Raw genomic sequence first — 27520 nt, 5'->3', positions numbered from 1 at the left:
ACAAAGAAATGTGAACCTTAAGTCTACTCATGCACGTCAACGATGGCTCACACATGTATGAACATCACATGATTTGACAGCTGAATATGTGAACAGATTCCTACGGAAAACATCAAATTTAAGGATATATTAAGTTCCATCTGCCGTGCCTTGCTATGGGAAAGTTCACTCACATATGCAAGTTACCAAATCATGTCATAAAGGTGCACTTGTGAACTAGTTTTCAGTTATCTCGCTTACAATATATAAGAACAGTAACCTACATCCAAGGTAGGCATGTTTTAAGCTTGCAGGATTCACTTTGTATTATTTTGCTAAACCTGGCAATATCATTATAATTAAAGAATTCTGAGCCCAGTAAATTGATTTTGAATATCAGAACTGAGGAGAGCCAAATCATCTAATGACAGCTCCCAATGCCTCATACAGATATTAAGTAGCATTGGAAACAAAATGGTGCCCTGCAGCACCCAATAGCAAAAGTGTGGTGCACCTCCCCACCCTATCGTCTGGATTCAACCATCTGGACCCATGGCAAAACAACACTGAAAGATCATGAAAGAGCAAGGCCATACGCCATCTGTGCTTGGCAACTCTTAAGCTTTCTCAAAATTTCAAGGTTTCAAGCAAGCATTTACCTACAAAGACAGAATCTAAAGAACTCCCTCCCAACTGAGATCAGATGCTTGACAAAGACCTTTCTATTTCCATAGGCATTGCTTTTGTTTTCCTTATTCATTTTATCCAGGGCACGCATTTTTTAATCTTACTGTACACCGCTTGGAAACTTCATTGTTAAGTTGTATATAAACTCTTGAAGTAATTAAATAAAGATTGAGCTTCATTTCATATAATGGAAGTAGCCAAGCAACAAGTTTTCTCCCCCTTTCAGGGCTGCTAAAATGCTTATATTATGCATACACGTGTCCAGGAAGCCCAGATTTTCTAGCTAGATAAGATTACACCCTGGAAAATGTACAAGAGAAGTGTACGACTAGGGGAGTAAGAATGGGAGGGTACAGGAATGTCATCTAATGAGGGACTTGGGGTGCAAAAAATGGAAGTGTTAGAGAAGATGTGATGAGGCAGGGTTTTTGAAGATTTGGCCCTGACAAGTCTAAAACGTTTGCAGTTTAATGCAATTTAAATGATATTTGTGACCCCCAATGTTTGCATGCAACTCAACTTAGCAATAGTGGCTACCGCTGGCATTTCTTAGGATTACTTTATCCATAAATGTATCAATTTTCAAGTATTAATATTTTAGACTTTTAGAGAAAGCTTCACAAATTAGTTACCATAGTCAAAAAGAAGCACCTGTCTTTCTCACCCCACCCCAGTCACCCATTGCTAAAGTAACTCCTGACCACCAGAGAGGTATGTAATATTTTGCATAAACTGAAAGGCAAATGGCAAATTGCTTTTCTATGAGAATCACATAGGTGAGCTTTATGCAAAGTTTTCATTTGAAGAAATGAATTACATTGTAGCTTAAATTATTCCAGTAGTAATATCAGAAGCAATAAATAATTACACATTATTAAATTACTTTATTATTGTTAAGCACACGTTCCCCCTTTGTTCATAAAATGATCTCATATCTCAAGTGCCCCCTGAATTTATTTCATATATTAAGGACAAATATAATCCTCAGAATGAAATGGACTAATTATTCGATCCAAAATGAGTAGGTGGGTGCTTTCCACAGCCCTTTTGTTCTTATACAAAAACCAGTTGTGACATGCCCAAACTTGCAACATCTTTCGGCCACTGTATCAAGAAATATTTGATTTTGAAAGAAAGAAACTTTTGGGTGGCAGGAGTTGCAAACATTCCTCCCTTCTTCCTTTATCTATGTCACATGACTGGCCTCTCTGGTCACTGTTATCAGGAAAAACACAAGTAGGAATTCAATCCAACTCTTTTCCTTTCATTCTGGAAAGACAGGTAATTCTCCCCTCTTTGAGTTCTAACATGTGACAAACACCTCCCTCCCTCCTCTTCTGATTTTTAAAAATACAGGCTAGGCAGAACTGAATTTCAGATCAATTCCAGCTCTCCCCATCCTGGGTCTATGAGAACTTGTTGACGACAGACACATAACATAATGTAGTTTTTCTTTATTTAAAGAAAAGAAAATATTTTGCTGACTTACCTATGAGTTAAATGGTTTCTTTAAAGCAATTCACTCATGGGAACCCATTCACTGATGAACACTTTATAAATCCTCTTAAAGGGAGTACATAGTAAGCATATAGTAATAGCACAGTAATCTGAAGTTGTAATAATAAATAGTAAGCAAGCTGACTCATACTGAGTCAGAACATTGGTCCAGCTAGCTCAGTATTGTCTACACTGATTAGAAGTGGCTCTCTAGGATTTCAGTATTGTCTACACTGATTGCAAGTACCTCTCTAGGATTTCAGTACTGATTGGAAGTGGCTCTCTAGGATTTCAGGCAGGAGTTTCTCCCAACCCTACATAAAGATGCTGTGGATTGAACCGGAGCCTTTTTGGTTGCAAGGCTACTACTGAGCGATGGCCTTTCCCCAAGAAACTTATACTCATTAAACAAAAACATGATATGAAGCAGCATTCCTTTAAGCCGAGGGGGGAAATTCAAGATGTTTACACTTTATGGCCGCTGATCAAGTATCATTTTGGTGGAAAGGCAAAAGATCTGTTGGTACAATGTACCCTGATTAAGCAAGATTAAAATGCCTATTAGAATTACAGTTACGCTATGGGTTAAACCACAGAGCCGATCAGAAGGTTGGCGGTTCGAATCCCCGCGATGGGGTGAGCTCCCATTGCTCGGTCCCTGCTTCCGCCAACTTAGCAGTTCAAAAGCACGTCAAAAGTGCAAGTAGATAAATAAGTACCGCTCCGGCGGGAAGGTAAACGGTGTTTCCGTGCACTGCTCTGGTTCGCCAGAAGCGGCTTAGTCATGCTGGCCACATGACCCGGAAGCTGTACGCCGGCTCCCTCGGCCAATAATGCAAGATGAGCGCCGCAACCCCAGAGTTGGCCATGACTGAACCTAATGGTCAGGGGTCCCTTTACCTTTACCTTTACTTACTCTGTTGTTCTTATAATCTTAATCTATACTTGGGATTCAATTCTCTGACTGCAGTCCCCCAAATGGCTCCAGGCCACAAGGGAGAGGTATCCTTGAGGAAACCCTCAAGATTGCAGAGCAGCCCACAGAAATCTATGGAGAAATCCATGAATTTAAAGTAACTGGATGGGGCATCAAGTATGTCCTTCCACACTCTAAAACCCAATGAGAACTGAGCACAAACCCAACTGACTGTTGGGGAAGTTGAATGGAATGACTGGAATGTTGAAAAGAAGCATTCTACACTGCAACATTTTGTTGTAGATATTCACTTGTCCCTTGTCCTTTCCAATGCTCAAAGGTGAGTGATGGTCCTTATGTATACCAAATGGTACCATCTACATGCAAGAGGGAGGCATCAGCAAGCTTGGGGATCTCCAAGGTTTGCAGCAGTACAATAAACCTTCATAGGCGGGAACCCAAGAGGGGAACTGAAAGACAACCCAGTAAGTTCTGAGTATGCTCAGTGTCTATGGAATACTTACTGTTGCAGCGGGGGCAGGAAATCAGGAGGAGGAGAAATGGGAGTATCATTTAAAAGGGGAGCATGACTAGTTGGAACAATGATCAATAACACTCCATACTTTTAACTTTTTCTGGGGTCTCATTTGAATGTATTTAATGGAAGAAAATCATTTGTTACTATAGTCACTGATATGACCGACTACAAAAAGAGCCCAGATTGATAATATGATCTAATATAGTCCATTATAAGAACAGGGTTACACTTCAAGTGTATTTGAAAGTCTAATGGCCACTGAGAAGCAATTTCCATATTGACATCTTGAGGTAGATGTAAACAATATTCACCACTGTTACTTAGCAGGGAGGAAAAACAAAAGACTAAAAAAATAAGAATGGAAGAATATCTGATTATTTCAGTTAAAAGTACATGCAGCATTCAAATGCAGCAAGAGTTCATGCTTCCATAAATGTGAAGATTTATTCCTTGTCTGATGACCTTTGTGGCATGCTGCAAAGCTCTTCTGCTCACTCAGGCATTCACCAGTTGGAATGGTAGAGCAGAATCGTACGCCGGGGTTGATGAGCTCTGCCGAGTGACATTTTAGTTGAGGACATAATAGTATGTTATGTTTTATACATGAACTTACAAGTGTCAACAGAAAAGACATTTAAATTTTTTTAAAAAGTATACTACTGCAATGGAAAACGTAAATGAGAACAGAAACAAATCATTCCAAAAGCTTTCTGTGTTGCTTTTTAGGTTAACAGTGGACATTACAGTACATCCACATAGTCTACATCCCCATCAGTTCACCAGTTTACCAACAACATGTCACATCCCCAAAATACAGTAACTAGAGCTTGACGCCCAGCTTGCTCCACTCGCCAGCCCCCACCTCCCTCAGCTTAACCTCCTAGGAACTTTCCCTTCCCCTGCAATGAATGGCTAAGCTCCATTTTCTACCTTCCCAGCTCTATTTCTGAAGCCACCTCTCTCTTCTATTCCACAGTCCATAATATCCATATTTACCTGCACACATCCCATTATTACCACCACCCCCTTTCCCTACTCCTTTTTTCAAGTCTCACTTGACACAGACTACCTGCCATTTCCATGTCTCCTCCTCTTTCCTATTTTACAGCCCACTTTGCACACATGCCCCATGATGATGTATGTTGTTTTATCTTTGAGATGAACAGAATCTGAAGAACAAGCCTGTCAGTCAGATTGTTCAGTTGATGGATGTACATGTATGGGTGCTTACTTGTTAATAAGATACCTGTTCTAAATTGATGCATTGAATCTGGAACTTCATGTTGAAGACAACAGACAGTATCAAGATTGAAATACATGATGTGAAGGATGAATAAGATAGAATCATTTGTATATTCTATTCCAACACTAAGGTCCAAGCGCCAAGGGCCTTCTGGTGGTTCCCTCACTACGAGAAGTGGGGTTACAGGGAACCAGGCAGAGGGCTTTCTTGGTAGTGGCGCCTGCCCTATGGAATGTCCTCCCATCAGATGTCAAGAAAATAAACAACTATCTTTTAAAAAACATCTGAATGCATCCCTGTTTAGGGAAGTTTTTAATGTTTGATGCTGTATTATGTTTTTAATATTCTGTTGGGAGCTGCCCAGAGTGGCTGGGGAAACCCAGTCAGCTGGGCGGGGAATAAATAAATGTATTATTACTATTATTATTATTACTACTACTACTACTACTACTACTACTACTATTACTACTATTATTATACCTCAGAGTTAAATGTAAAACTGGTAGCCTTCTCTACAACCTGAAAAGCAGCTCCTGAGGTTCGGGGGATCTGATTCAGAGGCCTTCTGAATCAGTAAAAATAGCGAAAAGCCTCCAAAATTTCTGCTGTTTGTTGAGGCCCAGCGCATCCAACCCAGTGGCACAGCATATCTGTATTACAGTGCCTCCTACATATTTTCTTTACCCGACTATTTCCATATTTTAAAAAGGTCATTAAAAAGACAATCTTGGGAATATGCCAGTCTAATGGATGGCAGGCCACATAAATGGGCACATGTAGCTGACCCTTGATTCAGTTAAATTCAAAACTACAGATAAATAAAAATATTTATTCCAGAAAGGCATTTATTCTGACCTTAAAAACTGAAAGCCTGTTGACAGCAGTGAAATGGTTGCTGGATATCTAGACTTTCGGTGCATTAGCATATCACCCCAAAATACTAAACTAATGTCCTTCAGAAACTAAAATTAATGTCACTGCCCTTTGGTTTGTTTTTGTTTTATTATGTATTTTGTGTTCTCTTTTGTATTTTTATGTTGTGAACCACCCTGAAATCTTCAGATGAAGGGAAGTATACAAATTTGATTAATAATAATGTCACTGTCCATTTAAACAGTTATAAAAATATAAAAGAACAAATTGGATTTTGGAGGAGAAATTGGTTGACTAATTGTATGGACAAGCTTGTTCTATTTTTTTGAAAATTGTTGTTGGTATTTGTACATTAGAAATCACACAGCCCTCAGCCAACTTTGGTGTGGTCCGCAGACTCTCACTGCCCAGCTGATTAGCATTGAAGAGAGCTCAGATTGGAGCATTCTTCAGCTGTTCCATGCACTAATCAGCTTGGCTGAGACAAGGGATACAACTGGATCTCAGCATTTCAGCACAGAGTGATGGGAGACAGGCCACGTAGGAAAGGTGGGTGGGTATTTGTGTGGTGAATGGGGAGGTTGTGTCTGTGAGGAAGGAAGTCAATACCCACCCATGCAGTAAATGCTATATGAAATGGTCAGCTACAAATCTAATTAAATTATGTTCATCACTGGCTTAACTTGATGTGCTGATATGTATGGCAAATCAAACACAGATTACTACAATCACTGGCAAACACTGTTTTAACCACGTATTGGTTTTACCTACAGTAGGCAAGCTATTCATCCCCTTTGAACCTATTCAAGTCAGTAATAGCATCAAACATATTCTTCATACAAGTCTGTTTTTCAGAACTAGATCCTCCCTTGTCCCCCTAATATGCAACTTAATTTACAAAGCAGAGCCGACATGCTGCTTCTCAGCTTTGTTCCTCCTTATGTTTTATGATTTGGTTATTATCTTGGGCATTGCTTTTTCAATGGAAAACTAGGAAGGAAAAAGTTTCATAAATGAAATTATCCGCTAAACTTAACTCATTTTCCAGCCAGAAATAGCCAAAACATACACCTTACTCCCCTTCCCTGGCAAAGCATAGTTTTCTCTATGGTTTCTACTTGGACACAGTGTAAAACCAGAAGCAGCCCCACATGTGTCTGTCACTTCTGATTAACAGGTTCTCAAGCAGGCCTAACTGGTGAATTCTTATTATCTGCTTCTCACAAGCAGCTCAGGACCCAAGAGGAAATGCTCTCTAATGAAAGCACAATTTAAGCAACCATTACAAATGGCAGGCCACAATCTACCAAGACTTTGGCTTGCCCTTTAATTGATTGATTTGATTTACACTGCACACCTTCAATTTCCAAGAGTTCCCAGGGTGAGAAAATCACTCTTGCTTCTCCTTTAAAAACAAAAACAAAAATCATCCACTTGAACGGTACTTTCTAAATGCAAAAGTTGATTGCCATGGCCCCTGACCCTGGAGTCTCACAGTGCTCTGAGGAAGACTTAGATAAGATGGTGGTTCAGTCTACTATACCTGGACAGCCTTTACTATCAACATCTGTTCCCTCCATCAACTTTGAACTCAAAGGATAGGTCCCCAGAAGTCCATATCTTAGATCCATTCAAGAGCCAAAGGATACAGAATCAGGCAAGGCCCTTTAAGAAACACAGCCATCTCTTTCAAGAGAGTATGCCCTATTGGGAAGCAGGTTTTCCCTTCCATGGTGGTTTCAGTTCCCTGTTATCTTTGCAACAGGGCTCACTGGAGCTGTCCAGGATTCTGTTTTATCCCTTGATTTTACCTGAATGACTTAACAGGTCTGGACCTTCCATGACTTTCCCTTACTGCGGAGCCAGGGGGGGAGGGACCTTTTTTGCTCCAATGGCCAGGTCTCTATCTGATCCTGCCCACAGGCCAACTTCAACAGGTGAGATGGGCAACCCACCAGCCAATAACATTATGTAATTCTGATGACACACGATTGACAGGTATGTTCTCCCACCCACCTATCAAAATCCCTTGCATAAGGTTCCCAAGCTTGGGAACCACAGTTCAAAATGCATTGTCAGACCTATGCTTTGCAAACTGCTTCTCACTTATCTTTTCAACTTCCTCTTTCAGAGGTTGAAAGAAGTACCATGGGGTGGCTTCAAAGAGTAGTGCTGAACTGGAGAAGCAGTTTCCACATAATGAAAACACTCCCTCCTCCTTGAGCAAGGCATGTTCCTACAACCCATCAGCTGGTTAGCAGTTGTTGTTGTTGATGATGATGGTGATGGTGATGGTGATGATGATGATGATGATGATGATGATGATGATGATAATAATTTATTTATACCCCACCCATCTGGCTGAGTTTCCCCAGCCGCTCTGGGCGGCTTCCAATCAAGTGTTAAAAACAATACAGCATTAAATATTAAAAACTTCCCTAAACAGAGCTGCCTTCAGAAGTATTTTAAAGAGAAGATAGCTGCTTATTTCCTTCACATCTGAAGGGAGGGCGTTTCACAGGGCAGGCGCCACTCCCGAGAAGGCCCTCTGTCTGGATCCCTGTAACCTCACTTCTCGCAATGAGGGAACCGCCAGAAGGCCCTCAGTGCTGGATCTCAGTGTCCGGGCTGAACGATGGGGGTGGAGACGCTCCTTCAGATATACTGGACTGAGGCCGTTTAGGGTTTTAAAGGTCAGCACCAACACTTTGAATTGTGCTCGGAAACGTACTGGGAGCCAATGCAGATCTCTCAGGACTGGTGTTATGTGGTCCTGGCAGCCACTCCCAGTCACCAGTCTAGCTGCCGCATTCTGGATTAATTGCAGTTTCCGGGTCACCTTCAAAGGTAGCCCCACGTAGAGCACATTGCAGTAGTCCAAGTGGGAGATAACTAGAGCATGCACCACTCTGGCAAGACAGTCCGCAGGCAGGTAGGGTCTCAGCCTGCGTACCAGATGGAGCTGGCAGACAGCCGCCCTGGACACAGAATTAACCTGCGCCTCTATGGACAGCTGTGAGTCCAAAATGACTCCCAGGCTGCGCATTTCTTGCTCCAGCAAAGCAACAATCGGAAGCCCGCTTTAAGCTCCCATTTATTCCTTTGAAGAACTGCCCTGATCCACCCCACAGATCTATGACATCAGGAGTAGGGCGCATGCATGTGCCTTTCCCAATAAGGCTTCATATGCTAGATGAGGATGCGTTGCAGACCAGGTTTAGCCCATGGCCAAAGGTTCCCCAGCCCTGAAATTCACACTGACTGACTTCACCTGCCCAGAAGAAACTCAGCTGGACTGTGACTACTTCTCTGCAAACCTCAAGTCCCTGCAAAACAGGATGCTTGCACTGTAAAATAATGTAGTAGACTCTGCCAAAGCACCATATTCTCTACCAGGTAAACATATATAAGGACATTCCCCATAGGATAAATTATGCTCATTTTTAGCTTTGGAGAAATCTCCATATGTCTGGACAGAGTCCAGACTAACCATTCCCCAAAATATCACTGCCTCTCTTTACTTCTAGCTTTAGAATTGGGGAAATTTTAGTGAGAATGTATCTCTCACATTCACTGAAAGCCAGAGAGAAAGGGAGGGAGGGAGGAGCAGTCCTCTAAATCACCTTCAAGCATATAGCCAGAGCCCATTCTCTGCAGGAATGTGATATTGCTACCATTCTTTGCTACCTGGGAGTCGCAGACCATCTGGTTAGAAAAGGGGGAAATAATCATGACCATATGAATTGGATATAGAAGAGGAAAGGGTAGGAATCTCACAGCCACTATCTGTTGTTCTGTCAAAAGCCGACATGAGTCTCATCTGCCTCTACAACGAAAGACTACTTGGCAAACAATATATGCTACATGCTATTTACATCCTGCCTTCAGTGTACTGATGCTATTTCAAAATATTTTACAAATTCTTGACACACTTGAGGCCTCCTATTTATCAGTATCTCAAAAGTACATCCCTGACACAGAGCAGCACTAGGGCTAAAACTAGCACCTGCATTCAATAAATACCCTTCTAGTTATTCCTCCCTTTCAGTGGATGAGAATCTATGGAGTATAGAATCCACAGCAATAGGACTTTTTAGGAATAGGAAGAGAGAGTTGTCTCTCCTTTAAATGCAAGGAGAGCGGCCAGTCCACATTCATCTTAAACCTTCAGTTTGAAATCCAGTTTCACATTACAAGCATGCAGTTCCTACTGAAGAACTCCCTTTCCCTCTTTCTCTGTTTTTCTAGTAGCATATTCCGTAGTATCAAGGAAAAGCTGGTACACCAAATGCTTCTCTTCAGTTTGCCAGGAACCGATCAAGTGAAGGACATTCCTACCTAACCAGTCATGTTTTGCTTCCCCAAACTCATGGCAAACGGGGGGTGGGGGGAGCAATTTAAGAATTTTTGAAGTGACTTTTCTTGAAGTGGTAGAGAAAGATTACAGAATTGTTCTGCTAATTTTTAAAATAAATTTTGTTTTCATACAGTGTGTGGTTATAGATGCTATATCGAGACATTAAACCTATATTAAAAGATGAGGGGGAAGCAATAGACAATTATGAGAGACTGATTTTCAAAAAGAATAGGTAATCACAAAATCTTATTATTTATTTTTATATCCCTCTAATACTTCAGAGAACTTAAAGTACCATACACTAGATTCCCAAGCGGTTTTTCATTCAGAGACTTAACAGACTGTGACATAATTACCTTCAGATCCCATCTCTGTCTCTCAGTTACTTTGGCAGTCAAGCAGAAGGGGAGGGAATGCAGTTAAGAGTGGTCTACTTCTAAGGCCTCTCCAGAATCACTGCCATTAAGGATTGTCACTTGTTTTAAGGGAAATCCTGACACCAACATGCCCCCAAAGCAGTACAGAATTCCCATGCAGCTAATAATTTCAAGTAGAATAATATTCTACATAGTTTCAACACCAAGGCTGAAACTTCAATGAGGCGAGGTGAAGCAATTTGCCGTAGGCTGGAGATCTGACCTTAACACAGCACCCTCGCCCTCACTATTGTACCCCGTCGCTGTTATTGCATCATGGTGGGAGTACAGGTGCAGCTGCAGGTGAGAGTGCAGCTGCGGTAGCAAGGCAGGCAGCAACACAGGCACAACATCGGGGACAGGGAGGAGGCCCGGATCAGAGAGGGGCAGTATTTTGTCTACAGCGGAAAAACGTAACAGGCTGCTCCATTCAAACACCCAAGGCCAGCAGAAGAAACAAACCACAAAAATTCACTCCAATAATTAACTAAAATGAAGAAGACAATATATTCTCCTCCTATGAATGATTCTCATTTCAAACACACATATAGATGGCTCTAGACTTCCCAATAAAGCAACGACAGTACCTGCACCACACAGAGACAACCCTTTTTCTTGTTCATCACCTTTCTCTAAGTAATTTTTTTAAAACCTCCCCTAAAATGCACATTCTACTGTATCAATAAAATAAAATAAAATAAAATAAAATAAAATAAAATAAAATAAAATAAAATAAAATAAAATAAAATAAAATAAAGGATCTAAAACAAAAAGAACTTATGTTTGAAGGTATATTTTAAAATGCAAGGATATCTTGAAAGAGATTAAAAACCATATGCAAAGAGAATGACTACTCAAAGGGCATAGAGTTAAATAATCAAAAACATGTTTACCTTTTTTGAAACATGGATGTCAAAAAATGGTTTGTTACGAACACTAAAAGGTTCTTGTGCTTTGTCGATTTGTCCAGTCTTCATTTTTTCATGTCGTGGGAATATAATCTCTTTTTCAATACATGCCAGACGAATGTTAAAATCACACTCTCCAACTGGTTGTGCCTGCCAAAAGAAAATACACAATTTGTTAAATGTTTGCACGTTTATAAAAATCTAAGTGGCATGCACTAAAATATCACCCAACAATTATCTACAACTAAACAGTATTTAAGTAATAAAATGATAAGCAAAGAAATAAAAGGGAGGTATGCCATGCCACAACCCTTTTACTCAAATCAGCAGAGTGACTTTACAATCTTATCAATTCAAGAGGGCTATATCACACAGTCAGCTGCAGAAAAATATTCCAAAAAAAACCACTAAGCTAAACTGTTACCCATTCTCTGCAAATCCTGCTTTTTATTTCTGTACCATACAGCACCATCTCTTGGTTATCCCCTCTTTTTCTGCTTCCTCATCTACAGGACTCACTAGACTCCCATCTTTCTGCTATCCCTCCACAGGTATCTATGAGCAATATCCAACTAACTTGTTCCATCAGTGCAAGAATTTCCACTTGCGCAAGAGACCTTTCCCCCCTCTCCCCCTCCCATGCCCCCTTGAATCTGTTCTGGGGGTCCTCCCAACCTACCTGAGACTTGGGGAGGGTACAGGGCAAGGGGTTCCATTGCATGAGAGGAAATCCTTGTGCTGACAGAATGAGTTAGTTTGATCCACCCTATGCATTCCATATTGCTCATTTCTCTCTCTCCATCCCATAGCACTCTCCTCTTTGCGCACTGCAGATTTTAATGCAATATTACCCACCTTTATATCTTTTCCTCCTACACAGGTTTACACCCACCCACTCCACCAGTTACCTCCCTTTTTCTTCTTTAAGTCTTTTTGTTTTTGGCTGATTCTGATCCCTATCAATGCTGTGTGTGACAGCAATAGCTGACAAGGCTTTCACTCTCCCAGGAATTTAGAAACTGCAAGAGTATGACACACAGGTGGGCGGGCAGCATGGCTGGGTGGCTACAACAGACTGAAGAAATTAAGCCAACTCCACCACGCACTTCTAAATCTTCTTCTAAGTACAACAGGTGCAGTTGTACTGATAAAAGCAGTGTTCATTCCTTCCCTCCATTTCTGTGGGCCTTAGAGCTTCTATGGAGCTTCTCATGCAGTCTTCACCCTGGCTGAGCTCCCTGCAGCCTTACCATAGACGCCCCCCACTGTTTGCTGACTACTGTCACTGCTTACAGCTCCTTCTGAAGCTTCACTGAAAGAAATGTCATGATTCTCTCAGCCCCTTCTTGAGCCTAAGACAGTGATATCAGCTCTTTAAGGCAGACGATTGCCAGTCTCTTTGATTGCCTCATTTATGGGAGTGAATCTGCTTGGAACAGGGTACCCCAAAGTGTTTTGTATTATGTTCAAGTACCATCTAAGTTTTTCAGATCTAGAATCCCTGTCTCTTTTGTAAGTCTTGTTAATATCCAAGTATGAAAAGCAATTTCACAATTTTTCATGTTGAGACATTTTTGTGATTCAGGTGAAAGCAATCTAAATTCTACATACTCAGCATTTTCATTGAAAGGGTGTTGACATTTCAAACAGTAATAACATTCGCAACTTCCTGAAAAACATTCATCACCTTTCTAGCACTTTTCATCAAGGTATTGTTGCAGCAATCATAGTATTGGGATTGCTACCTTGCCTGGAATAGGTTTGGTTTAACGTTTTCCTAGCTTTTTGAAATAAGATTTAACAGGAATTAAGATACAAGTATATGTGCTATAACTATATAGAAAAAGCAAGTGCTATATTTGTCCCTAGAATGTATTTTGAAGGTACTGAAATTTTCAATCCATCACACATATTTATGTGTTGCTAGTATGGTGGTTTTCAAAAGATAAAGTTTATTTATTCGAAATTGAATTGACACAAAAATTTAGAATGTCTCATACTCGCTTCTAGTCCTTCCTTCCCCAGCAATTTTGTGCTAAAGAGGCACCTTTAGGCATGGTAGCATCAAAAACCACTCTTGACCCCTTGTATATTTGCCAGATTGCAAAAGTCTACTTCACATATCAAAATTTTGCACTGTGTGGAATGGGAAGGAATAGAGTTAACACATTCATATTTGAGATATAGTATAGCTGCTGGAGAAAGGAGTGTGTACACGTATATTCACACAAAGGATTAAGTGACAAAACCAACTTGTAAGTAAAGTAATAATACCTTCTTTACAGACTTCCTGGAACAGCACAGCTGTTACCTTCTCCACTGTTGCTCCCATACCACACTACTGATACTGTCTACATAATCCACATAGTATCATGCAACAACACCTAATCACATGGGCAGAAAATGTCAAAGCTTTGCTGGTAGCAGGAGGAGAGTAAATGCAGAAAGATCAGTGGACCTTTTTCAAAAATTCACCCTTAGTATTCTCCTCATCCCTCCTTGCAACATAACCAAACACACCACTCTTTCAACACATGATATCAGTCATTCAACCCAAAAGCTACATATTGTGTCTAATGGTGGCTTTATACTAATAGAATGTAAGGTACTGCACATGATTTTCACTAATCCCTCCAACCGACTGCAGTCCATGTTTCTCCCCACACACAGAGAGCTTCTGAGGGTTGAGGAGCCCCTGGAACAATATGAGAGGCTGATTACTCTTGGATGGTAAAAGATTGTAAAACACTTAGCTCAGATGTAAGCCTCTGCCTCCTGGTTCCACAGATCTAAGATCAGAGATAAGTCTGTGCTGGCTCCTTGCTTGACATTTCAATCAACCATATGATTTGTCAGGTGAATGGCCCACCCCACCTATCAAAAATGGCCCGCAGAAGGTGGGCCAATTGTGGATCCAGCTCTCCATCTAAGGAAGGTTTCCCACCCTGGGGGTATGCCAAAATCAGGTGCATCACCTTGCGTGGAAGCACTTTCAGCTAGTATGAAGCTTCCATGTTTGCAAGAAGACCCATTACACTGCATTGGATTGTTCATACACAGCTAAATATGTTACTGTGTTTGCAATGAGAAATTTCAAAATGGGCAAGCTGCTTCCTAAACAGAGTCACTTTTTGCCCCTCAAGTGTTACACCTTGAATAACGTGAGTAATTTACTAGGCAGAGTATACACCCACCCAAGTTAGGCACATAAGGCATGTCCTTGCCTTAATTTACTTAGCTTAAGCAGAGCATATGCCACAACTTTCTTAACAAGTTTTATTATTCTGAAACCAAACTGTAACACAACAGGCTAAAATATCAGCTTTTGGCAGCATTACTAATGATAATTCAAAGCATGCATGGCTAACATCTGCATTTTCAAGTGTCATAATAAATCTAAACATCCTTAAAGAAGATGAAATATGTCTTGGAATGGAAGTAGCATGGTAACGCCTTTGGAATTATCCATCTTTTCTCTTAAATGGTGTCTAGCTCACAGTCCAGCATAACCAACAGATGACCAAGGTTCTACAATGCCAGAGCAAAGGCTTGCTTAAGATAGCTGCTGACTGCAGAATGCTGCTGCCAGACTAGCAACAAGGGCAGTTTTCTTTGAGGTTGTTGTTAAGACTGAATGCTGCCCTTCAGTCTTACCAGAAGTTGGACTTGAGGCTTTATGACACTTCTGTAAAATTACTATTAAAGGTAAAGGGACCCCTGACCATTAGGTCCAGTCGTGGCTGACTCTGGGGTTGCGGCACTCATCTTGCTTTATTGGCTGAGGCAGCCGGCATACAGCTTCCAGGTCATGGGGCCAGCATGACTAAGCCACTTCTGGCGAACCAGAGCAGCACACGGAAATGCTGTTTACCTTCCCGCCAGAGCAGTACCTATTTATCTACTTGCACTTTGACGTGCTTTCAAACTGCTAGGTTGGCAGGAGCAGGGACTGGGCAACAAGAGCTCACCCTGTCGCTGGGATTCAAACCGCCAACCTTCTGATCGGCAAGTCCTAGGCTCTGTGGTTTAACCCACAGCGCCACCCACATCCCTTAAAATCACTATTACGGAATCCCAAAAACGTCCTTAAGCATTCAAAGACCTTAGGAGGTAATTCTCTACTAAATCTCAAAAACACATATTTTTAATATTTCAAGTATCCTTTTAAAAAAAATGCTCAAAACCATTGAGTAGCTTTTATATTTTTAAAAGCTAGTTTAACAAAAAAAAAGTTGCAATGGAAAATCTATTTAGTATGTAAGGAGAGAACAAATAATTATCATGAATTATAGGTTTTTTTTCCATTTTAAAAGGATAGATTTCAAAAACTAATATAAAAAGGAAAGTCCATGTACACGAAGTCTGCAAGCTGACCAAATTAGAGAACCAGTAAGAGGACAAACCTTATACTATGAATTGATTTAAAATCAATACATAAAGCCTCTAATATTATAGCCAAGTAAAGGTAAAGGTAAAGGTACCCCTGCCCGTACGGGCCAGTCTTGACAGACTCTGGGGTTGTGCGCCCATCTCACTTAAGAGGCCAGGGGCCAGCGCTGTCCGGAGACACTTCCGGGTCACGTGGCCAGCGTGACATCGCTGCTCTGGCGAGCCAGAGCCGCACACGGAAACGCCGTTTACCTTCCCGCTGGTAAGCGGTCCCTATTTATCTACTTGCACCCGGAGGTGCTTTCGAACTGCTAGGTTGGCAGGCGCTGGGACCGAGCAGCGGGAGCGCACCCCGCCGCGGGGATTCGAACCGCCGACCTTTCGATCGGCAAGCCCTAGGCGCTGAGGCTTTAACCCACAGCGCCACCTGCGTCCCAATATTATAGACTACATCTGATTAATTCCTATAAAGACTAATTTGTGAAATTCATAAATATTGTAAAGAAATAAAATGTGTTTCTTTAAACACAAATTTTAAAAGATTTTAAAAATACAAAACCAAGTACTCAATCCAAATAGAAATTATGCACATGACTACAAAGCTAAAACCCATTTCCCATTTAAGCTCAATTTAACCTACTTTAAAAATTATTAGAATCCTATTAAGAGCATCTTTAAACTTGACACAAGACCACAGTCACTTCATAAATAATGCATGATACAGCAAAATAACTATTTGCTCTTAGTCAACTTGCTACATTAAATAGCAACTTTCAGGGAAATGAGAAACAAAATTGCATTATAACCCTACGTCTTTGAAGTGGAAGATTCTATGTACTGCACAATGGATATCGCAACCTCTTAAAAAACATCAAGAACCTGGATAGCACAGTGTCATCTGCCATGGAGTACTCATATGACAAAGTTATAGGGAGGCCACTTCCCAAATGCTTTGGACTTCAGAACAGAATGCCTTATAGATTGTTGCTTTCTCTTTATAATACATGCAAGCAACAAATAGGAAAGGCTCGAGTCCTTGCTAACACGCTGGAGTGTGTGTTTGCTAGTCTTAAATTTTATTACTGTTCCATTACAAATGCAAATTGCCTCCACAATGTGTAGATTCTTGTGAGGAGTCTATGCATTCTAATATCAGCTGGGCTTTGGTGTATTTACCATATTGATTCTAATCATTGCAAGCTATGACCAATCATTGCAAGCTAGGATCATACTGGCAACACAAGCATTTCCCACAAGGAAATTTGGAAGAGCAAGTAAAAGGCTCTGTTCCTCTCTATAAAAACTCAGGTGATCTCAAGCTACCCTTTTAACTGGTATTTTTATATACTGCTTTTCCCTCATCGGGGAGATAGGGAAAGCAGGTGTCTGGCTCAGTTGCTCCCTCTCCTGCCCCGTTCCAAAGGAAGGCATAAAACAATCATGTTACCTTGCCTACTCACAAAGTGCTTGGAAAAACTCTTTCAGTCAAAGATATTTAATTTATTATTCCCAAAAGCAGAGTGCAGTTTGAAGACAGACAATAGGAAATGAATGACATATATGTATAATGGGAATCTGGGGACAATTTAACCAACGCCAAGAACGTTTTTTTAAAAAACAACAACATTTTCTGCCAATTAAGCCATTCAGGGCAGCAGAGATTTCCACAGAACAATGTCAATATTCACAAAGGAATAAAAGCAGAATGCATGCAGTTCATTCTGTAACAGCCATGTGCTCACTGTGATTTGGTAATAACTGACAGCATCTACCCAACATCGCATCCTTTTACTCTGTATAAATTAATGCAGACTATTTAATGTTCTCATGACTCTGGTGCTCCACTGAAAGCCTGGGCAGGTTAGAATGTTCCTTCCCACTAGCTTGGACTCAGTGTTCTATCACTTGGAATACAAGGAGCCTGCAACTCATCTGATGCATCCAAAAAGGTATCAGGTGTCTTTGCCCCCCAATAATTGTTGGGAGGGGACAGGGCCCCCTCAATGTTGAGGAGGTGGAGGAGGCCAAGCACAGAGCAGTTTCGGTAGCTGGCTCCCCCTGAGAATGAGAGAGGAGGAGCAGCTGGCCATTGAAGCCTGTTTGCTTGGGTTTCCTTTATTTAATTGTTTTGAGGTTTATCTGTCTTATTTTGACGGTATAGTATTCCCTGTTAAAACAATCAAAATGTTTTAATAAAAAATGTTGTTGTTTAAAAAAAGAACTTTTTGTCCTTAAGTGCTAGCTTACCACCAGTTTCTGATGTGGAAGTGCATTCAATTGCGTTGTCCCTCAGCTGCAAATACCTTCTACCAAATGTGTGGATGAATCATAAGGCCGGGAAGTTATTTGCTCATAAAAAGCTGCCTCAAGTTACAGAGGCAATTTACTAAGGAAGGCTGTAATTTTATTTGAAATTACAATGATTCCAGTGATGTTTTGATTATCGAGTGTTTTCTTATCTACTAATTCAACCCAGCAGATAAGTAGCCCCTGCACTTGCTCCTTCAACCCTGCACACCATGTACAATGCGAGAAAAGCTGGTATGTCCACAAAAACACCACTGAGGAGTAGAAGCACCTGAGCAGGCTATTCACCTGAAGCAAGTTTTCATTTACTATCGGTAAGGCAGCAAGTGAAAAAGTGTCATTCTGGACACATTAATGCTAGAACCTGACCCTGTATACGCCCTGAAAAAAAATCCCACATAGTGGAAGCGAAACTGCTGGATATTTTAAAAGGAAGGATTCAAAGTAAAAGATAAGTTTTGAGTGGGTCAGAATGTCTCTAAGGTACAACAGGACTCTTATTATGGCCTAAACTACTTATCAATTCCATCAATGTTTAACTCAATTATGAAGTCAATCCTTAATTCTATTTCACACAATATTCCTTTTTTAAACCACATTTCTATCTAGGTGCTTGGATTTCAGATTCTGAAGGTCTTTTTGAGACTTAAGCAATATTTTAAAAAGCTTATTGTAGAAATGATTATGGATGGGAACTTGGTAAATTAATTCCCCACATATGGATTACATTATCAAGTCAGACTTTGATTTTAAAAGCCAGAATACACCAGATTAACTTGTCTGACCTCTTGTAAAGCACAAGGAATTACATTTCTTCCCTTTATTTAATATGTAGCCCATCCAATTTCCATTTGACCAAAAGTTGTCTGAGAAAAATATATGTGATCAATCTGACCATTGCACTTTACTTTCTCTCTTGATGCATTTACAAACTCACACAAAGTAGTAGTAGCACAGTTGCTGTTCTTTTTTCCTCCCCTAAGCTTTTACATGTTCCCTCCATTCTTTACCTAGAACAAAATAACACACTGATAGGAAAGACTCTCCCACAGAAGGATATTTAAAACTTTTAATTGCATTATTCGTGCAGTAGCAAACAGAAGGTCACGTTGGCTTCTGTCAACAGCCAGGGAACCAAGGGCCACTGGGAAGGTGTAGCTCTTACATCCCAAGAACACTATTTGTGGCAAGCGGAAGATTAGCTTGACCCCATTGGGGGACGTCAAAGGGAGCATCTCTAGTGAGTTTACTTCCCCCTTCCCTCTCAGAGACATTCTAGCCCATCACCAGCTACAAGATTAAAGACCTATGGAACACCTCAAGTACAGCACAGCAGTAACTGACCTGAATTGGAATCTACTGCATATTAAAACTTTACCTCTTCGTTCTGGCTTTGCAAAGTCCCCTGTGAGTCTTCCCTTCCACACACCCCGTGCCTTCAATGTCTCATTGCTTCATTAGTAAACATTGTCCGGTGTCTTATTTTCTTGCAGACTATCGCTGCCCCTTATTATTGTACGCTGACGATGCTGTGATCCTCTCATATTCAAGAATCGGTTTGAGGAGGGCCCTTAAGATTTTTGCGCTATATTGTCAAACAAATTTACTTACTATTAACCATTCCAAATTTAAAGTCTTAATTTTTTCCAGGAGTCGTAAACTGTATAAGTGGGAACTCGAGGGGAAGCCAATTGAACAAGTCTACAAATTTCAATATCTAGGAATTTACTTCCAGTATAATATGGTATGGAAAGCGCATATCACATATCTACAAAATAAGGTTAAAGCCCTTATCTACGCTCTATTACGCTTCTTCTTTACTGAGGGGGCTATGCATGTTCCATCCGCCTTAAAAGTTTATAGTGCAAAAGTGGTTGCAACTATGGCCTATGCGGTCCCTTTATGGGGCGCCTTTGTAAACCTCATGCCTCTGGTGACATTGCAAAATCTTTTTCTCAGATGCCTTTTGAAATTACCCTCCTGTGTAAGCAACTCTGCCATTCGCGTAGAACTTAAGACCCCCTCCTTAGAGATTCTGATGTGGAGACATGCCTTTAATTATTGGCTGTCCCTTTGGCATAAATTGCCAAATTACCATCTTATTCAGTGCCTTTGGAGAGATGAATTCACCAGCCCATGGGCAACAAAAATCCATTCCAAACTGTTGTCTTATGGAATCTCTCCTTCCGATATACTAAAGTTAGATCTAATTACAGCTAAAAAGGTCATCAAACAAAGATTGGAGGAGGTTGATTTGCAACAAAAGCTTACTACAGGTGGAGGTACATGTTCTCCGATAAATCAGGGCATTACATCTATGTCCCAGATACCTCGATATCTGTCTACCTTATCGGTTGCGTCGCATAGATTTGCATTTGTTAGAGCCAGATTTAATGTGTTCCCCTCAAATGTGCTGAGCAATAGATTTTCTAACGGTAAAACCTCTGTTTTATGCGCATGTGACAACAAATCAATAGATTCCCTTTATCATATCTTGTTTAATTGCCCTTTATACACTGCTCCCCGATCAAGGATTCTGAGTTTAACCATTCTGGCAATTGTTGCTAAGCCACCTGAATTACACCTAGCTTATCTACTCCAGGACATTGACTCTTATAGAACATTACAGGTGGCCAGATTCCTGTTTGCAGTTCTTTCATATAAAAGACTTCATGGAATGCTGCATGACTATTAAAAATCTAGTTAACTCTATGCACCATCTTTATCTTCAAGGCCATAATACGGTACATCTAGAGATTGTAAGTAATGTGAAGGAGATTATGCGTTGAAATATTTTAGTTGCTATTTTAGAATGTAAAATGCTATTTTATTTATTGATTTGTTTTACCTTGTGGGCTTATAGCTGAATAAAGTATTATCTATCTATCTATCTATCTATCTGTCTGGTGTCTTATTTTCATTTACGTACAGTTCCCATCAGCAGCAATGGTCCATTTCACACAAAACTAGGAACACAGAAAAACTGCCTTATCTGAAAGCTGATAATTGATCCATCCAGTTCACTGTTGTCTACACTGATGGGCAGTGGCTCTCTCCAGGGTTTCTCTGACTTCTAAATCAACGATTATGGCTTGTTTGAACAAATTATAGATTACACAAACCAGAGTTTTCCCAGTTTCAGACATTAAGGTATATAAATTAGATTAAAAACAGAAGCAGATTCTTCCGACTTCTTCCTCATGCCCACAACTGGATACAAGGCTCATGCACATAAGACTCATCACTGCTTGTGCATATAGTTCTAAATTAAGGTTTAGTTTGTGCACGAAACAGGATATTGTGCGCTTTTTTTGTATGAGCCAGTTTGAAAGACTATTTTTTAAAATGGCATGAATATATAATGTATAAATAAAACAAAACTTTTAAAGCAACTGTTATAAACTCTACTTTTATAAGGATCTGGAAGCGATACATTTCTCTTACTATTGACTGCACATAATTCAATGCAGCACAAATTAGTGTTAATGTTTATATTCTGATTTTGTATTTGGGTCTAAATTGGGAGTGGCAATCTGTTTTTATACCATTTTCATAATGACCCATTGGGCCTCTTTCAAACATTTGGTGGAGCAGAATTTAAAAAAATATATAAATAAGCAACAACTAGCACTTTCCCCCTGCGACAAGTCATCGCGTCCCATTGATTTTCATTGTTCAGTACCTAATAACTCTGAAAAAACTATGCTTCTTCTTGCCAAGTCAAACATTCCAGCTAAACTATTTTTGTAATTAGGCTTCTATAATTAGCATAAAGACAGTTTGTTAGCTTTTTTCATCTTTACAGCTTGGCTACTGTTAATGGCCTTTTGAAGATAAAGCCTTACTTCTGCTCCTGCTGATAACACATTGTCTGGAACTGTCCTTGAACTGGAAGCACAATGCTGCTTAGTAAATTCCCTTTTCAGATTCCCACTATATTCTAAGCAACCTAAAGTATTTTGACTTTCAAGCATTACTAATCTCAACCAGGGTTAATATAGTTCCTGGTGGCTGAAATCTACCCTATCAGCATAGGTGTTCCTTTCCTCCTAAAATAAGCACACAAACTTTTAGAATAGTCTACTTTGTTTGATGTATGTGTGCTGCTAAAGAAACTGCCTTTCAGTAAAGAAATAAACAACTCATTAATTTAAAAATTAATTTGTTGACCCAGAACAGTCATGTTAACTAAATCAGAGGAACAGAATGCAGGGCAATACATTGGGTCCAGTTCAGTTTCTTAAGCTATGATATGCGCAGAAATGCTTGTGCCCACACACTCCATTTTTTAATCACGTCTTCCCTCCTGCCTTCTTGGCAGACCCCAATTAAATGTTTCCCAGTTTAATTAACCATCACTTCTCTTTGCATCCAAACTGGAAACCCATAGTTACAGCTATGGAGGTAAAAACAGGAACTGAAAACCTGAGTCATTGGAGTTTGGCTCCCCACATTTATGTTCTGTTTTGATTGGTTGGTTGGTTTTTGTTTGTTTCAACCTACCCTTCACCCAAAGGTCCCAGGGCAGGTTACAACCATTAAAATTTAATACACAGTGTTAAAAACCATTGTAAACATCTTAAAATAACAGAGATAAGCGACTTCTCCTTCCTCTCCTTCCCCCATGCAGCCTTCCAGCCAACTCCAAATCTGCTTGATGGTTCCCCAACTGTCTGGAGCATATTTGGGGGGTACATGGAAGAGGAGGGGGAAAGGAAATCCTTTTGCAGAAGCAATATCAAATCCACCGGCAAACAAACACAACTGTTTCATATGAAGTTGGTTTCAGATCCTGTTGGTTTCAAACCTAGTAATTCTTGTTCCCAAGAACAAACTATGGTTAATTAACCATGGGGCACATAAGATACCCTACCATGTGACAGTGTGGACTGCAGAGCAAGCTCATTTCACAGATTGCATTGCATCCTCTAGGATCAAGCCGATGGAGTTATTTCTAGATGTTAATTGATTCCCACTGTGGGGGAAGGACATCTGGAGTATTTGAGGATCTGCTGTGATTAACTGGATTCATGCTTTGAGGATTAGGTTCCTCAGCTTCAGAGTAACCCTGACTCTGCAGTTATTGCAATTCCAGATGAAGCACCCAATGCCATAGCCAATGATGTGTTGTGTTTCAACTGATGCAGTCAGCTGATGAGGACAAGATGTTGCTGTCTAATGCCCAACCACAAGTCCTCTTGACTCCTGTCCCTCCCTGGCTTATTAAATCTAGCAAAAGGGGTGTGACTGGTTGGATCCAGAATGTGCAATGTATGAGGGGGTAGTGCCACTGCAAAATAAAACCTTGGACCCTTGGACTGGAAAAGCTTCCAAACAGTCACAAATATATCCTTATTGAGTAAGGTGGTGCAGAGAGTTGTAGTGGGGTAGCTGTCTTGGCTGAGTTGACCTTGGTCACCCTGGCGAATGAGATTTACAGAGATCAAAGGGAGTATGACTTTATTCCTATTTCTGTCTCTCTGGGGTTCTCAACACCATTGATCATGGTATCCTCCTAGACTACTTCTATGAAATGGGAAGGGGGGTTGCCACTGCTGCTGCAAACCTTCCTTGTAGTTCTCCTTTCTGCTCCCTGAGAAGGGGAGATTTTACTAAAAGATCCCCCCCCCCGAGAATCCTGTAAGAAAAGCTCAGAAAAACTAAGTGAAGAAGACTCCAGGGAGCACACTCTTACCAAGTCACACACGAAAAATCCACAAATGTATTCAGCATAGTCTCCATGCTGAACAATACAGCTGCCCATTACACATTTCGGTTTCGCTCGACAGGTGTGATAGTAATTGACTTTAAGTATGCATTGCTGTCTAAAAATACTACTGTTCTTCACCATATAGAGGTTTTTTATTTGGTTTAAAGAAGTAGTTTATACATTTATACAAATGGTTATTAGAACTGGCTCTTCTTTACCCTAACTAAATGTTTCAAAGCATGATATACTTACACTGAATTTAATTATGTCATATATCAAGTACCGAGGAACAACCTGGCCGTTTACCTTGTCAATAATCATTTCCTGAAAAAAAGAAGCAAAATAACATCTTAATATTTTTGCAAAACTTGCAAGCAGTACTTTAACAAGTTTTGCTTTACCATTAGGATCCCTCCCTCAGTTTTCCAGCATGGATTCATTTTTCATGAAATTTTCTTGCTGGGAGTGGGGTTGACACTGCATAAAAGCCAAAAGCCATGTGGCAGTTGATGTGTGGTGATGGTTGGAGCTGAGCAGGACAGACAGGTTAATTTAAATGCATGCTGTATGAATGGTAGTACATCAGCAAAACCTGGATAATGCATGACACGATCAGGCTCTTACAATAATATGAACACCAGATTGCTGGTTTTATATGGTTCGCTTTTGTTTGCAGCGCCAACGTAATGATAAAGCTCTTACTACTATGAAATCCAGAATATTCCTATTAGCATATAGATAACAAACTCATGCAAACAAAACAGATGTTTAGGGTTTGAGACTGATCGTTCAAAGAGGAGATGTGTGCATCCAATCAAAGTCTGAATACACTTCAGGGCTGCTCCATATTGTTCCAGAAATTAGTAGATGACATGTTCCAAGTTGCAGAAATATTTTCTGTGAATGAAGAAATGGAACTTTTGCTTTTTTTAAAAAAAAAATCTGACGGTAGACACTGTTTGGTCATCAACGAAACCACCCTAGAAAAATGGTAAATCTCTTGTAGGGCATGTACTGGGGTGTAGCAGTGCATAAACTCTCTTTTTTCAGCATTGAGTTCTAGTGCTAGGGTCTTCACTATACAACTTAAGGGATATTAGCAACATCACTTCTGGTCTTTGTTCTGAAATTCTGATGTCCTTTCCTTGAGATATTGGTGTGGGCTAGCCCTTCAAGGAGAGCTTGTGGCAGAAAGAGAGATAGCTCTGGCTGAGAGCTTGCAAAGCTTGTAACAGGACATTGCCATCTTGAAGGAAAGCTGTTGCTGGAAATTCATATTCTTCTCCCTCAGCATTCAAGTCTGAGTAGTACTTTTCTCCTTGCAGCTTTCACACTAACATGAAATCAATAAGCAAGCACAACACCAGGAGCATTATTGAGCTCTGGGGCAACATTTGAGACCAGAAATGCATCTTTGGGGGTTTCTGTTATACAGTTGTGTTGCCATGGAAACTAAAAATGAGTATACTCACAATGGATGCTAGAGTTGCTGTGAGGAGTTTGATTATCTGGTGTAATGTTCACAACAAGTAATAGCTTTCGTTGTAAAGTGAAGACAGCATCTCTAATAAAGTGTGTGTTTTGTACCAAATTTACTTTGAAGACATTTGTTTTACATTTAATACAGTCAAAAATCATCGCGCAGGCCAATATTAAAAGAGTAAAAACAACCACGAGAAGAAAGGACACCAAGTCCAAGGGTGCTGTTGAGTCTTTCACATCACTGCTACAATATTAATTATAGATTTCAATTGCAATTCACATGGCTATAAATTTTATGTTTTTATTTTACGTCACATTCTAAACCCTTTGCTCCCTAGCCTTGCAATATGGAAAGAAAACACTTGACTTTTGAAAGAAATCCACCTCACATTGTATTTAAATGATTCCTGGAAAGACTGAGCAGTTCACCTGAAGGAAGATATATCCAGGATCTACTGGAATGACAGCTATAGCACAAAGGGCACAAACTGGGTTAAAAATCCAAAAAGGCATTCCTCATCATTTTTCCATCACCCTAAATATGTAACTGCTCTAAGTGATGGAGGTTATTATGGATATAAAACAGTATATAGATACTCATTTAACTAAACTTAACAGCACCCTCAACGGAACCAAAGGACCAGGGCCAATGACAGTGGTACCTCTGGTTACGAACGGGATCTGTTCTGGAGGCCCATTAACAACATGAAAAGAACGCAACCCACAGCGGCGCATCTGCGCACGCGCGGGTTGCGATTCGCCGCGTCTGCGCATGATGTCATTTTGCGCTTCTGCGCTTGCAGCGAAACCCGGAAGTAACCCTTTCTGGTACTTCCGGGTCACCGCAGGACGTAACCTGAAAGAACGTAACATGAAGCGGAAATAACATGAGGTATGACTGTATAATATTTCCAAAGGGAAAGTACATGATAGAAGCACAGCTACACTGGAAATCACTTACCACAAATTTTAAGCTTTCCACAAAATTATTTTTGTGACATTAAAACAACCAGGGCCACTAAGTACCGTAGGTTTTGTCCTCTTAAGCTCAGGGAAATTCCAGTTTCAAATAAAGTCTGGACTTTCCCAGTACAAAAGTCACGCTCTACATTCAGTGAAGAGTTTGAAGTGATGGAAAGTGCATACAAGGCTCACGTCTCACTCCTGCGGCCGAGTTTGCCTTGCTTTTTGCAGGCATTGTCTGTATGAACAAGTTCCCTACAGGGAACTTTCTCTCACAGCCAATCCAGCAGTCTTTGGAGCTCCCACCCATTGGGTGCTTTTCTTGCCCACTGCATAATCAGGAGCTCACTCTATGGCTCCCACTCTACCTGTGAGGCAGGTGGGCATGGTTTATGGGGGAGAAGTGTCTTTTGGACCAAATTTGAACCTGTCTTCCTTTAGCTCCTCACAGCTAATTTTATTTACACTGTGACCATTTTGGATAAATCTCTCTTTTGGGGTGAAACTGTTGTATGCAGCAGGATCACAAATGGCAGCACAGAAAGCTATTATGTGTGGCTATCACTGACCCCTCCCCTCCTACATGTCTTCTACACATGCAGTGAGAAAGAAAAAGTGGTGAGGAAGACTGCAGTGCTGCTTCCCCCAAAGTTTTGTTTTGGAAAGAAAAGAAAAGATCCTGCCCTCCTTATTCTTCTCCAAATGCCAAAGGACTCAGCGGAAGAGTGGAGTATAATTTTACTTTGTGCAGAGCTGCTCAGAGAGCTTCTGCCTTCTGCAAAGTCAGCCCAAAGTGACTTGAACAATATGGACTGTCACTACTGGCAATCTGGTGGGTACCTTCACAGAGCCCCAGCTGTAATTTTCTTCTGAAACCATAGAATGGGCAAATTCTAGAAATAATTGGACACTAGGCTTCCCTCACTGTTGCCACACTCTCTTAAACTACTGAAATGAAAACAGCATGCATATGGTACAGAAAGACAGAGCCTCTTACCCCATCCATCAGAGTATTTTCTAAGTGTACACGTGGATCTTTACGAAATGGAAACTCCAGATTTGATACCTGAAACACTGAGTTATCTCTGTCAATCATATACACTTCATTCTTGCCATCAATCAACATCATATACCTGCGAAGAAAAATTAAAGACAATCAAAGCACTACTTACCCCAAAGCCAGCAGCAGTTTTTATTAACTTCACATCCTTTAAATCTAAAAGAGTACAATTACTACAGACAAGCTGCACCTTGT

At 40.5% G+C, this 27520-nt stretch overlaps 1 protein-coding gene across 2 annotated transcripts in view; it reads right to left on the bottom strand.

Annotated features, from left to right (window-relative positions):
* RNGTT (RNA guanylyltransferase and 5'-phosphatase) overlaps nt 1–27520 on the bottom strand; it is a 119497-nt gene that overhangs the window by 56599 nt on the left and 35378 nt on the right. For both annotated transcript variants that reach the window (XM_079970484.1, XM_079970483.1), the window contains exons 9-11: nt 27263–27398; nt 24073–24144; nt 11400–11564 (exon numbers count right to left, since the gene is read on the bottom strand). In XM_079970484.1, the coding sequence (XP_079826610.1) occupies nt 11400–11564; nt 24073–24144; nt 27263–27398 (373 nt within the window). The remainder of the gene's footprint in view (nt 1–11399; nt 11565–24072; nt 24145–27262; nt 27399–27520) is intronic.

This window comes from Podarcis cretensis, assembly GCF_951804945.1.
Source record: "Podarcis cretensis genome assembly, chromosome: 3".
NCBI classification, from domain to species: Eukaryota; Metazoa; Chordata; class Lepidosauria; order Squamata; family Lacertidae; genus Podarcis; species Podarcis cretensis.
Note: the sequence above shows the minus strand (reverse complement) of the source record. Positions and strands in the feature narration are given on the sequence as shown.